A 12,633-nucleotide genomic window follows, 5' to 3' on the forward strand; every position below is an offset into this window, starting at 1 on the left:
GATCACAGCTCACTGCTGCCTCAGCCTCCCAGGCTCAAGTGCTTCTCCCACCTCAGCCTCCAAGTAGCTGGACTACAGGTATGTGCCACCACACCAGGCTAATTTTTTTTTCTAGAGACAGGGTTTCACCATGTTGCCCAGGCTGGTTTCAAACTCCTGGGATCAAGCGATCCACCCGCCGTGGCCTCCCTACGTGCTGGAATTACAGGCATGAACCACCATACCCAACCTAGGTTTTTTCTTACAAAAGGTCTTTTAACCTAAGAGACTTTATGCATCAGGTCTCTCCCCTAGAACAAACATTTTAAAATTATCTTTTGTTTATGTAACATCTTTTAATGGCCAATACTCAGATTTTATTATCTGCCTCACGGGTCAAAAAGAGATCCAGGCTGGGCACAGAGGCTCTTAACTGTAATCCCAGCACTTTGGGAGGCCAAAGCGGGTGGACAGCTTGAGCCCAGGAATTAAGAGACCAGCCTGGGCAACGTGGCAAAAACCCATCTCTACAAAAAACTTAAAAATTAGCTGGGTATGGTGGCAAGCACCTGTAGTCCCAGCTACTTAGGAGGCTAAGGTGGGAGGATCACCCGAGCCCAGGAGGTTGAGGCTGCAGTGAGCTTTGATTGCATCACGGCACTCCAGCATGGGTGACAGAGCAAAAAAAAAAAAAAAGAAACCCAGAGTGAAGATCCATCTTTTCTAAGTTTTTTCCTCTGTTGTATGCTCCCTTCTAAATATATTCCTATCCCTTATTCCATCTATCCTACCAAATTAGGATCTCATTTTAGTTCTACTTGCTCTGAGCATAGCTAGTCTATGCTTAAATGTTTAAGAATGTCTATTCTTAAAATGTTTCATTTGGAAAACTTTTCAAACTATACAACAGGGAAGAGAGTAATAATTGCTCTATTTGAGGAAGGTAAAACTGCCACCTTTCTAGCTTTATCAGTTAGCATACCTGGATGGCCCTCCTAAAGATAAATGACCTGCTCCAATAGTACCCATTCTCCATACACAAGTCCTTATGCACCTAAATTTAAACTGACCCCCTCCTATCCTGAATCACTTATTAAGCTTCTTCAAGGTATGGATCTTTTAATTAAAATAACTCATCTCTGTTAGGTGCTTAAAATGTGCCAGGCACTACACTAAATGCCTTACATTATGTTATATAACTCTCTATAACTACGCCACGGTGGCTCACACCTGTAATCCCAGCACTTTGGGAGGCTGAGGCGGGTGGATCACCTGAGATCAGAAGTTTGAGACGAGCCTGGCCAACATGGTGAAACCCTGTCTCTACTAAAAATACAAAAATTATCTGGGCATGGTGGTGCACACCTGTAATCCCAACTACTCGGGAGGATGAGGCAGGAGAATCACTTGAACCTGGGAGGCAGAGGTTGCAGTAAGCCGAGATTGCGCCACTGCACTCCAACTCCAGCTTGGGTGACAGAGTAAGACTCCGTCTCAAAAAAAAAAAAAAAAGAAGAAGAAGAAAAAAGCCATGCCTGACTGACTCCATAACCCACATTCTTAATCATTCCTGCCTTTGTCTTCCAATGCCTAACAAATAATAGGTGCTCTTAAGTGAATACATGAGCTGATATATGTGCTTTGAGAAAAAAAGGCAAGGATCTTCATAGGTGTTAAGTGACACAGAGTTATAAGCAAAATGAATGTAGAGAAAGAACTGAGGGTCCAAAATATTTAGAAACAAAATGTTTTCCTAAGCCTCATTAGGTCCTATGCAATAAGATATATTAATGTATATAAAAATTGCTACTATTCAAACTGTCTTAATCCAACTTATTCAAAAGTTCAAGATCAAACAGACTTACCTCTAAACAACTGTCAACTGCTCCCTGCCAATTTGACATCTTCAGTTTACAAGCACCAATATTCAGTACACAGCTTAAAGCTATAGGTTGCAGCTTGGCTCTATCTGCTGTCTCAATAACAGCCTTTGAACTGTCCACGTATCTGCAGAATGCATTAATAAAAGCAGTATGAAAGGCCACATAAACAGGAATTACTCTTCTTCTGTATGTCCAGAAGTGTTATGTCATTTCTGATATAAAAAGCTCTAAAAATGCTATTAATAATCTTAATGATCATACTTTTTAAAATTTTTCTTAAGAAGGCTTAAAAAAAATTATTTTTGTTCCCCAAAGTGTTCAAAGAGGCCAATTTAAGACCAATTCCCAAATCTAATTATGCACTAGTAACACTTTTCTATTTTTAAAACTCAGGTCCCCACTATGTACTTTCCAACATAATTATGTTTGGAACCAGGATTCTCATAATAGGAGAAGGGAATTCAACAGGGGAAAGATGAAGGAGAACTCTATTGCGTTGATTTTGCATTGTCCCTGAAAAGGGCCCAGAAACTGAGCACACCTGGCCCCCAGAATTTGGTTTCTGAAGTTTCCTTTCTCCGAAAGAAATCAGAGGTCCTTGGAGAAACTGCCATATCAGATCTGAAAGCAAGGTAAGATGAGCTTAGAACATCTGGTGCAAAAAAGCAAGCAAGTGCTCGCAGACTGATAGGAACATGCCAAAGGAAAGGGGCCTTCCACTGAACAAATTTGGAACCCTTTGGGCATGAAAAAGAATGACAGTAATAGTGTACTAACAAACGCAACTGAAAACTACCCATAAGATATCCTCTAGTGCATGCTACTTGGGAGGGTGAGGAGGGAGGATTGCTTGGGCCCAAAATTTCCAGACCAGCCTGGGCAATATAAAGGAGGCCTTGTTTCTATAAAAGGAAAAAAAAAGAAAAGAAAAATATCCACACGTCTATAGTGATAACTTAAAAAATATGCGGGAGGCTCTTGCAAACAGAAGAATGCTAGTTAATAACTGTACGATGATAAAATTAGAAGATCAGTATAATAACAGATTCAGGCATGGATTTTCAGTGATGCTAAGATCCACTGTGTGAAAGGTTGTTGGGGACTAGATATTCACACAATTTCACGATACCACCTCAGACTAACAAATGCTTCTGGTTGACACAACTTTAACCACGTGTGTGAACTCAAACAGGCCAAAGCGAAATCTGTCTTCAGGATGTGATATCATAGGTAATACAAAACAACACCTACCTAAGTCTTCTTGCCAAAATTTCACCTCAAACTAATCTTAAGGAAACAAACACATACAGATGGAAGTCTATAAAAACAACTGACTTGGACTCCACAAAAATTCAAATGAATAAAAAACCAGGGGAGGTAGGAAACATAAGAGATACTACCACTAAATACAACACATAATCTTAGTTTGGACCCTGGATTTTTCTAAGAAATTGAAACAACTGGGGAAGTTGGAATGTGGAATTTTTTTTTTTTTTTTTTTTTTGAGACAGAATCTCACTCTTGTCGCCCAGGCTGGAGTACAGTGGCATAATTTCAGCTTGCTGCAACCTCCACCTCCTGGGTTCAAGTAATTCTTGTGCCTCAGCCTCCCGAGTAGCTGGGATTACAGGAGTGCGCCAGCATGCCCAGCTAATTTTTGTATTTTTAGTAGAAATGGGGTTTCACCATATTGGCCAGGCTGGTCTCCAACTCCTGACCTCAGGTTATCCGCCCACCTTGGCCTCCCAAAGTGCTGGAATTATAGGCGTGAACCACTATGCCCAGCCTAAATACGGATTCTCTATCAATATTACTTTGGGGTGATTTAATGGTATTGAACTTATATAGAATGTCTTTGTTTCTTAGGAAATACAGGCTGAAATACTTAGGGTAAAGTATCACAGTATCAACAACTTCCTATCAAAATAGTTCTGTAAAAACAAACAGCAAAAGTTAAAAATTGGTGAATGTAAGTAAAACATATGAGTAATTATGTACTACTCGTTCAACTTCTGTCTTTTGAAATTTCTCAAAATAAGCTGAGGGGGAAAAAAAGGAAATGCAACTATTTCAGCACACCTGGTTATTCCACAAGTAATTTGCAAAAATACAATAAGCAATTCTTAATTTTAATTTATAATTCAATTTATAATTTCTTAAAAATAATTTGTTAGAAACAATATTACCTTAAAACTTTTGCATATTTTTTAATGGCCATCTCCCAGTTCTGGGATTTGAAAAAAGTATTTCCAATGTTTTTTAAGTCTTCTGTTATTAATAAAATTTTATCTACCTGTATAAAAAAATACAAATATGTTGGATTTTAGTAAGTAATGTGGTTTAATGCTAGATTCTATCATATGAGAGACTGAAACAAAAGCTCAAACTTTTAGTACTAGATCTTTTCACTTACTAAATTAATTAAAGTTTGACTAATCTGAAAGTACTCACGTCTTTTAAATCTATATCCGCATCCTCAGGGAAATCTGGATGATTGTCGCCAGAGCCATCTTTTGGGAATATTCCCCAATCATCTCCTTCCTTCAATTCTCCACATTCTGCAATAACGCACAACTGTAAAAAATAACCCTAAATTGTAGAAGTGCATTATCATAATAATGAGAGAGAAAAGCTATACAGCTGAAGTCATGTGCAACACTGTCCAATTCACAGATTTATGTGAGGAGGCTCATTTATATACTATAATGCTGTTTTTATACATTCCAACTAATACGACAATGTTAGTATTTACATAAGCATTTTCTTGCTATTCAGGAGCTCAATAAACACAGAATAAGTTGGCAATTTTATCACTGTCTATGTAAGTGGCATTACTATTCTTGTCATACACTGAGTGACAGCCTACCTCCTACAAGTAACTGAGCTTCCAACTGCCACTCACAACCCTGTCACTTAGGCTGGGTAGTATTATGGTCGTTTAGGGTTTTTTTTTGTTTGTTTGTTTTAATAGAGACAGCGTCTCACTATGTTGCCAAAGCTGGTTTCCAACTCCTGGTCTCAAGTGATCCTCCCACCTCAGCCTCCCAAAGTGCTGGGATTACAAGCATGAGCTATCATGCCCAGCCAATATTAAGGCCATTTTGATTCACAGACATTAAGTACACAAGGGTCTTCAGAAATAATCTAGTCTAAACCCATAAGTAATTTAGACAGGAGAAAACATGTGTGGAAAAGTTAAGTAACAAGGTCAAGGCCAAGCCTCTATTTAATGCTACAATCCAGACAAGATTTTAGGTTTACTATCCTCATTCTACTATGTACTGCTATACATACCAACTCAACAGTTTTGCAGGTATAGGAAGACTTAACGGAAACTAGCAAAGATCACCAAATGAAAGTTGAAATAATAAAAATCTCCTTTAAAACTAACCTAATTGTCTTTCCCATTGTAGAAAAGTTAAAAAAAAAAAAAGTGGCAGATCCAGGCTTCTATACCCAAAATTACTATAAAATTTTTCCAGCTAATAATCGCCTGATCCTTTTACTTACATTTCTTTATGATAGCAACTAAAAGGCTGGGCGCAGTGGCTCATGCCTGTAATCCCAGCACTTTGGGAGGCCAAGGTGGGCGGATCACAAGGTCAGGAGTTTGAGACCAGCCTGGACAACATGGTGAAACCCTGTCTCTACTAAAAATACAAAAAACATTAGCCGGGTGTGGTAGTGCACACCTGTAATCCCTGCTACTCGGGAGGCTGAGGCAGGAGAATAGCTTGAACCTGGGAGGCAGAGGCTGCAGTGAGCCGAGACTGCACCACTGCACTCCAGCCTGGAACACAGCGAGACTCCATCTCAAAAAAAAAAAAAAAAAAAAAAAAGCAACTAAGATAATAAGTGTATTTCACTGTAACTTTTTACTTACTTTAGCAGGTTTTTCACCTTTCACTTCCACATTTTCCAATATCCTTGCCACTCCTATTCCTTTAATTACTTGGCCAAACACCACATGTTTCCCATCCAAATGAGGAGTTGGAACTGTTGTGATAAAAAACTGAGAACCATTTGTGTTGCGGCCTGCATTTGCCATGCTCAGTAAACCCTCCCGATCATGCTGTAGAAATAAAAATGAAAAGAAAACCAAGGTTAGATGTGTTTTTTCTGAAATGTGTGTTAGTCTGAATTGTTCTTTTACTGAACATAAAACTGGGGTGCACTATACTACCATTTAGATCAAACTACTTTTTTTTACTTTTCACTTATAAAATTTTTTAATTACTTCTTTTTTTTTTTATAAACTGCAACCTTTAATTCACAAAACATGAGGCACTTAATCACTTTTTAAACTTTAAAAAACCTTATCAAAGTGAACAGGTAACAGAAACAATAGTCGGGGGGAGGGTTATTTCTAAATTGGCCATGAGAAGATACTTACACTTCACCTTTAAAATGAAGATGCAGCATTATGAAACTCTTGTCATATATTTTGCCCTTTTTATGATGAATGCTCTTTTTTTCTGGGAAGACCTGAACGGTCTTCCAAATTCATAAATATGCCTACAGTATGAGTCTTCCTTTACAAAACATCAATAAACTGGGAACAATAATGGGATACTGAATTTACCCAAGACATTCAGTTTGGTACTTTCCTAATCTCAAAAGAATCCAAATCATGCAAGATTTGGATTAGGTTTTCATCCCAGATGAATCACCTCTTCGGAGAGTGCTCAAAAGAAACTGCTGCGTACATCTTGAAATCAAAATTCTACCTTGGCATAATCCTGTCAAAGGATCTATGAAACCCAATTTCTTAACCTTTTCACTTTATCTCCTAGGCTTTTTAAATGTATTCCTTGTTGGTGCATGCACCGTAACTCTCATGTTATATAATGTTTCATGACACTCCCCACCCTGCCAAAATGCCTTTTGCTCCCCTCAATCTAAATCAAATTCCGATTTTAAGGCCACCAAGTTTATAGAAAGCAAGAACCATGTGTCTTGTCTATAGGCCCCTTTTCTCTGTATCAACGTGATCATCACATCACCTTTAGTTTTCATCCTTCTGGTAGCTTCCTTTGGTACAACAGTAACTAGAACTTTATTTCCTCAACATCTCTTGCCTTTGTCTTTCCTCACTGATGTCCCTGTTTAAATTCTGCATCAATACTATAGTTCCTGCCTAACCAAATTTCAGACATGTTGCCGCCTTGCAAGACCCAGTCTGCACAGCCCAAGTAGCCATTCCTCCTCAATGACTTCCATAATAATTCAGACTGCATAAATCACATCTTTCTCCTGCAGTATACAGACAGTATGTATTAGCAATGTTACACAAGCAAGGATATTCAATCAATTTAGCATTTATTTATATACTATTATTCTCCAGTAGTCCCATGTATCTTAATCTTGTCTCTGAGGTAGGATTATAAATTTCTTGTCATCAAGGACTTTCATTTTTATAAACCCTTTGGTGCCAGTGACAGTGGCTCAATAAACACTGGCTGGAAGTCTGAGGACATTTTTTCAAATTATCCTAATAACCTTGCTCATATTCCTTATTTCCAAAAATATCACTTTACTTTTGTACTTACATGTCCATCTTATAACTTGAATGATACAATATACCCCAAGTACATCTTGGGACAACGAAGACAAGAAGGCACAGGCACCACTAAAGTCCTTTAGGAGCTTGGACATTTAACTGTATCTGCTAGTGTGCAAATCCCCTGACATCCTGGATATTAGTGATGGTTTTTTTGCTCTTCAAATTCAAGGATAAGGATGCACAAGTTACCATCCTTCCAACAATGAAAACATTTTTCCTGGAAACAATTCTGCCAGATGCTGGTCGCATTTAAAAACTCATTGGCTTAACTGAAGCATATAAAAACTGGATCACAATGAAATAATGCTAAATAAATCATTACTGAATGAAAACTTTTCCATATTAAAGAACCATTATTTACAAAAGTGATTCCTATTACAAGAAATGGAGTATCTAAGCATACTTGAAACATTTTTTGGTGTCTTAATCCAACAAGTATTCCAGATATATAATAATCTTTTTATCAGCAATAACATGCATTTTCTCTACTTTACCTTGTAATGGAAATTTTCATCTTCAAATTTTTCACCATAAATACTTTCTCCACCTGTCCCATTCTGATTTGAGAAGTCTCCACCCTGAATCATAAATTTCTTAATAACTACAAAAAAAGAAAATGGCTCTTAGTAACTGAGACATGGATGCCTTTAGCAATGCTTACTAATGGATATGTACGTAAGAACTTTGTAGTGCATAACTCTAGTCATGTCACTCTCCTGTTTGTCCCTCCCCACCCGTCTCCACAACTCCAAACGCTTCAGGCTTTTCACCATCTGAATCCAACCAACTTTCACTGCCTGATCCCTGCTAACATTCAGAAAATCGGTTCAAATGATACCTCCCCTATAAAACTGTCACTGAAATCCCAAAGCTGTATGTCCTAATTTTTCTCCCATAGTATCTTGACTCTGCCTACATAACATATGGCATTATGATCTGCCCCTTCCAGCAAACAATGATCTCCTTAAGTACACCAACTGTATTGTTTTACATCCTTGTAACTATGTGCATGTACACATATTAGTTACTCAATAATGTCTGCTGAATAAAGACCAATGATTCCCAGTAGATTTGTTCTACCCTAACGGAAAATTTTCAGCAAATATATCGCTTTGTGTCAAAGGTTACCAAGATTGCTTTCATGTTCAGAGAACCCTAGAGCTCACAGAAATCAGTATGTGGTTGGATCACAGTGGTAAGGATACACAGCGAGATGGCAAGGGGAAAGACACAGGCAGAGTCTGGAAAAATCCATGTGCAGGCTTCCTTATGCTTTCTCCGTCCCATGAAATGCCACAGAACACACACTTACCCCAGCAACAAAAATGCAGCAACATGTACACAGTATTTCTGCCCAGGAGAGCCAATTAGAGACTCAGCACCCAAGGTATTTATTGGGCACACTCTACCTGGCATGTACCAAAATTCCAGACTCCCCAAAAGAAAGCACACAGTCATGTTTGTACAAATAGACTAGGCATAGTAAATCATTACTATTTAGGAAATGGTACAAGTGTCAAGTTCCCAGACTCAAGTGCTACTCTTGCAGGCAGACCTTTCTAAAGATAGCAGTCTCACACTTGCTATGTTAAATATTTTCTGCATATAGTTTATTAGCATATTTCAAGTTTTTATTAAACATGAAAGTAAACAGTTTAACTACTTTTTAAAAAGTTAATTTTTTCTTAATAAATCGTTTAAAAAAATGTTGCTCATGTGATTATTGCTTATTTGCCTATTTATTAAACAAATACTTACTGAGTTCCTACTCAAAACTATATTAGATGCCAAAAACAAAATGGTGAAAACATACAGTTCTTGAACTCATAGAGCCTGCAGTCTACTGGGAGAACCATTATCACTAAACAAAAGTATGATTCATTACAAAGTGTGATAAGCAGTATGAAATGGCATATTTTGACCACATTATCACTCATGTGCCCAAAACACTGGATCTTCAAATCTGCTGCCTTCCCAAGCACTCATGCCCAAAAATTACGCATAACTTTTTTGTCACCAGGCAATGAAGCTACCTAAGGTCGGTTGACTATGGCCTTCCTTTCTCAATCAAATCATCTTAGAGTGAAGGAGAATGAGAGGATGGGTAAAGCTAGGGGAGTCCATTTCTCTATAGATAAACCTTAGTACCATAAGTAATTCCACCTCGCACAGCCTAACCTTTATGAAACTGAGTTACTGCCTCAGACGTGGAAGCTAATAGTACTTTTTAAGCTTCACTTCCTACTTAAGTGTTTTCTTCCCCAACTCCTAAAGAACAGGACTTGTCTATATGAAGAATAACAAGATTCAGAAAATTTACACATACTTCGATGAAAAGGGCATCCTCTGAAATGGAGAGGTTTCCCAGTCGTGTGTCCAATGCCTTTTTCTCCTGTACACAGTGCACGAAAATTTTCCGCAGTTTTGGGTACGATATCTGCAAACAATTCTAAGACAATTCGACCAACTAAAAGAAAAGAAAATCTTGTCAGTATGCAAAACAACCAAATAGACAAATGATAAAAAGAAGGTTGGTATAATTATGGTAGCAGATCAATCATGAATTAGCAAGTTCCCTTTTATTGTAATTTTTCTTTTTTTTTTTTGCAATTTCAAGAAGACAACACATTGCTACCAACTATAGTCACTATGTTATACAACAGATCTCTTGAATTTATGCCCCCTTTCTAACTGAAATTAGGTCTCTTGTGAACAACATCTACCCAACCCCTGAAATCCACCATTCCATTCTCTACTTCAAGGTCAACTTTTTAGAAACCACATATAAGTGAGATCATGCCTTGTCTTCCTGTGCCCAGCTTATTTCATGTAACATAATGTCCTCCATATTAATTCATGTTGTCAAAAGTGCCAAGATTTCATTATTTTTTATGGGTGAATGGTACTCCATTGTGCACATATACCACATTTAAAAAAAAATCCATCTGTAGATGGAAACCTAGTTTGATTCCATTATCTTGGCTATCACGAATAATGCTGCAATGAACATGGGAGTGCAAATACCTCTTTGACATACAAACTTCATTTCCTTTGAATATACTCACGAGAATTAGTGAATCTTATTTTATTCTAATATTCAAATTTAGTCTACCTACTGTCATGTATGTATATAAACAGATTTGAAACATATCAAGGATCATAACCAATTATAGTAGCCAAAAGATTAGCACCACGTAAGAGATATCATTAAATACAAATAGTTTTAAATCGTGAGTAATTTCTTCAAGAGGTACTGAGAATTTCCAATCATCAAGCAACCAACAGGAGAAAATTAAACAGTCTTTGGGTGGGCGGACTGGCCAGGTGTTGTGTATACCTGAGTGCTCTGAGCAAACTGCCTCGTGCAGCCTCTGAAGCAAAAGCTGTAAAAGTTCCTCCTCTAGACAGCACCTAAGACAGGTGAGAATAAACCTAGCCCTAGCCAGTTGCAACAAACTGAATGTACGTGTAAACGTGTTTGTGTCCTGTACATGCATTCAAACACACTGCCTGGCCAGCAATTCCATCATGTTCCAGAACAAGGCCAATCCAGTTACAAAGCAACACGCTCCCTAATTCACCAGGCCTTAGGAACTTCTGAGCGGCTATGTAACCTAGGCAACACCATCCCTACGTTGAGCGCATTTTCTCAGTGGCAAAGTAAGAGAAAATGTTTGCTCATCTGAACGGACCTCTAAGTTAAGAATCAGTAATAAGGCAAAAGCAATGAGCAAACAAGTCCCTTTAACGTATAAATAAAACAGCACGTGCTGATATATTATCTCATGTGGCAAATACAGTTTCCTGGGGCCCAGCAGACGCATATCCCAGGATATGCTTTCTGAACTGTCCCACTGCAAACATAAAATAATCTTATTTCATGCTAACTTGGTGGGGCAAAGGTGGCGTGGAAGTGCAACCAAATCAGGAGGCAAACCTAAAGGACGCCACAATTCCCGAACTAGAAATTTCCAGAAACTTCCGCACGACCGATGGCATTGATAAAAGGGCGCTGGATCGATCTAGCCCTAGATGCCCGGGCTTGCTCCGGCGGACCAGCCTAGGCAGCCATCCCCTCCACGACACTGAGCAGCCACCGGCCGGAGCCGCATTCCGCCCTTGGAATCCCCCAAATCCCCGGGAACCCCAGCCTCCTCGGGGCTTTTCTGCCAGCGTCAGACTCCGCTCACCTCGCTCCCCTCCGATGTCCACGTCAAAGAAGACTCGAGGGTTACTGGGGTTGGAGGGCTTGGCTTGGGGGGACGGGTGCGACATCTCGACTTGCAGATGCGTTTAGGACGGAAGATCAGAATACCTCGTGGCCGCCCCTGCCGCTCAAACTCCAGAGCGCCTGTCTCCGCCGTAGACTGGCAGCGACGCTGACCGGCCACTTCCGGCGCGAGAACCGGAAGCCGTGGCCTGACTTCCGGCACCGCCCCGCTCCCCCGCGCGGTGTTTCAAAGCGCCTGAGCGACTCCGTGCAGCGAGCCGGGTGCCCTCCGCCACCTGTTCCTGGCTTCTCATTTAGTGAAGTTACGATCCCAGTTCTCATTATTCTCGCTTGTGTTTCATTGTCTTTCCTACCCTCGTGGCGTAGAAAGCTTTGGAGTCAACCCCATGCCAGCGTCAGCTCTGCCACCAACTTGGGTGTGACTTCTCAGAAACTCAGTTTGCTCGTCTGGGAAAAGAGAATAAAAACGCTGACCTCGGAAGGTCGTTTTGAGGATTAAAGACATGAATCAGTACAATGCCTGGCATAAACTGGTGGTACCCAACCAATAGGAGCCTTATTATTGCCATGTCGTTACAATTTGATCTTCACATTACAATGTAAGTGGTAAGGGTTAGACTAAACGCTCCAAACAGCTAAAGCTGAGAGTCCAGAAGAGAGCACAGTTTTGATTCCTGATAAAACTGTATTTGGCCGGGCGCGGTGGCTCACGCCTGTAATCCCAGCACTTTGGGAGGCCGAGGCGGGCGGATCATTTGAGGTCAGGAGTTCGAGACCAGCCTGCCAACATGATGAAACCCGTCTCTACTAAAAATAAAAAAATAAAAAAAAATCAGCCGGGCGTGGTGGTGCTTGCCTGTAGTCCCAGCTACTCGGGAGGCTGAGGCAGGAGAATCGCTTGAACCGGGGAGGCGGAGGTTGCAGTGAGCCGAGATCGCACCACTATACTCCAGACTGGGTGACAGAGCGAAACTGTT

General features: G+C 39.8%; 1 protein-coding gene across 9 annotated transcripts in view; it reads right to left on the reverse strand.

Moving 5' to 3' along the window:
- PPID (peptidylprolyl isomerase D) overlaps nt 1–11,987 on the reverse strand; it is a 47,177-nt gene extending 35,190 nt beyond the window's left edge. For 7 of the 9 annotated variants that reach the window (XR_010120583.1, XR_010120582.1, XR_010120577.1 and 4 more), the window contains exons 1-7: nt 11,616–11,827; nt 9,752–9,892; nt 7,920–8,026; nt 5,746–5,934; nt 4,314–4,436; nt 4,049–4,155; nt 1,845–1,986 (exon numbers count right to left, since the gene is read on the reverse strand). Coding sequence is in view for 2 of the 9 variants with exons in the window: in XM_063638340.1 (XP_063494410.1) it covers nt 1,845–1,986; nt 4,049–4,155; nt 4,314–4,436; nt 5,746–5,934; nt 7,920–8,026; nt 9,752–9,892; nt 11,616–11,700 (894 nt within the window). In the remaining 7 variants the exon portion in view is untranslated. Of the gene's footprint in view, nt 1–1,844; nt 1,987–4,048; nt 4,156–4,313; nt 4,437–5,745; nt 5,935–7,919; nt 8,027–9,751; nt 9,893–11,615 lie in introns of all 9 variants that reach the window. The other 2 variants (XM_063638340.1, XM_055276286.2) reach the window with 2 other exon arrangements.
- Nucleotides 11,988–12,633: the final 646 nt, after the last annotated feature.

This window comes from Symphalangus syndactylus, chromosome 4 (assembly GCF_028878055.3).
Source record: "Symphalangus syndactylus isolate Jambi chromosome 4, NHGRI_mSymSyn1-v2.1_pri, whole genome shotgun sequence".
Lineage (NCBI taxonomy): Eukaryota > Metazoa > Chordata > Mammalia > Primates > Hylobatidae > Symphalangus > Symphalangus syndactylus.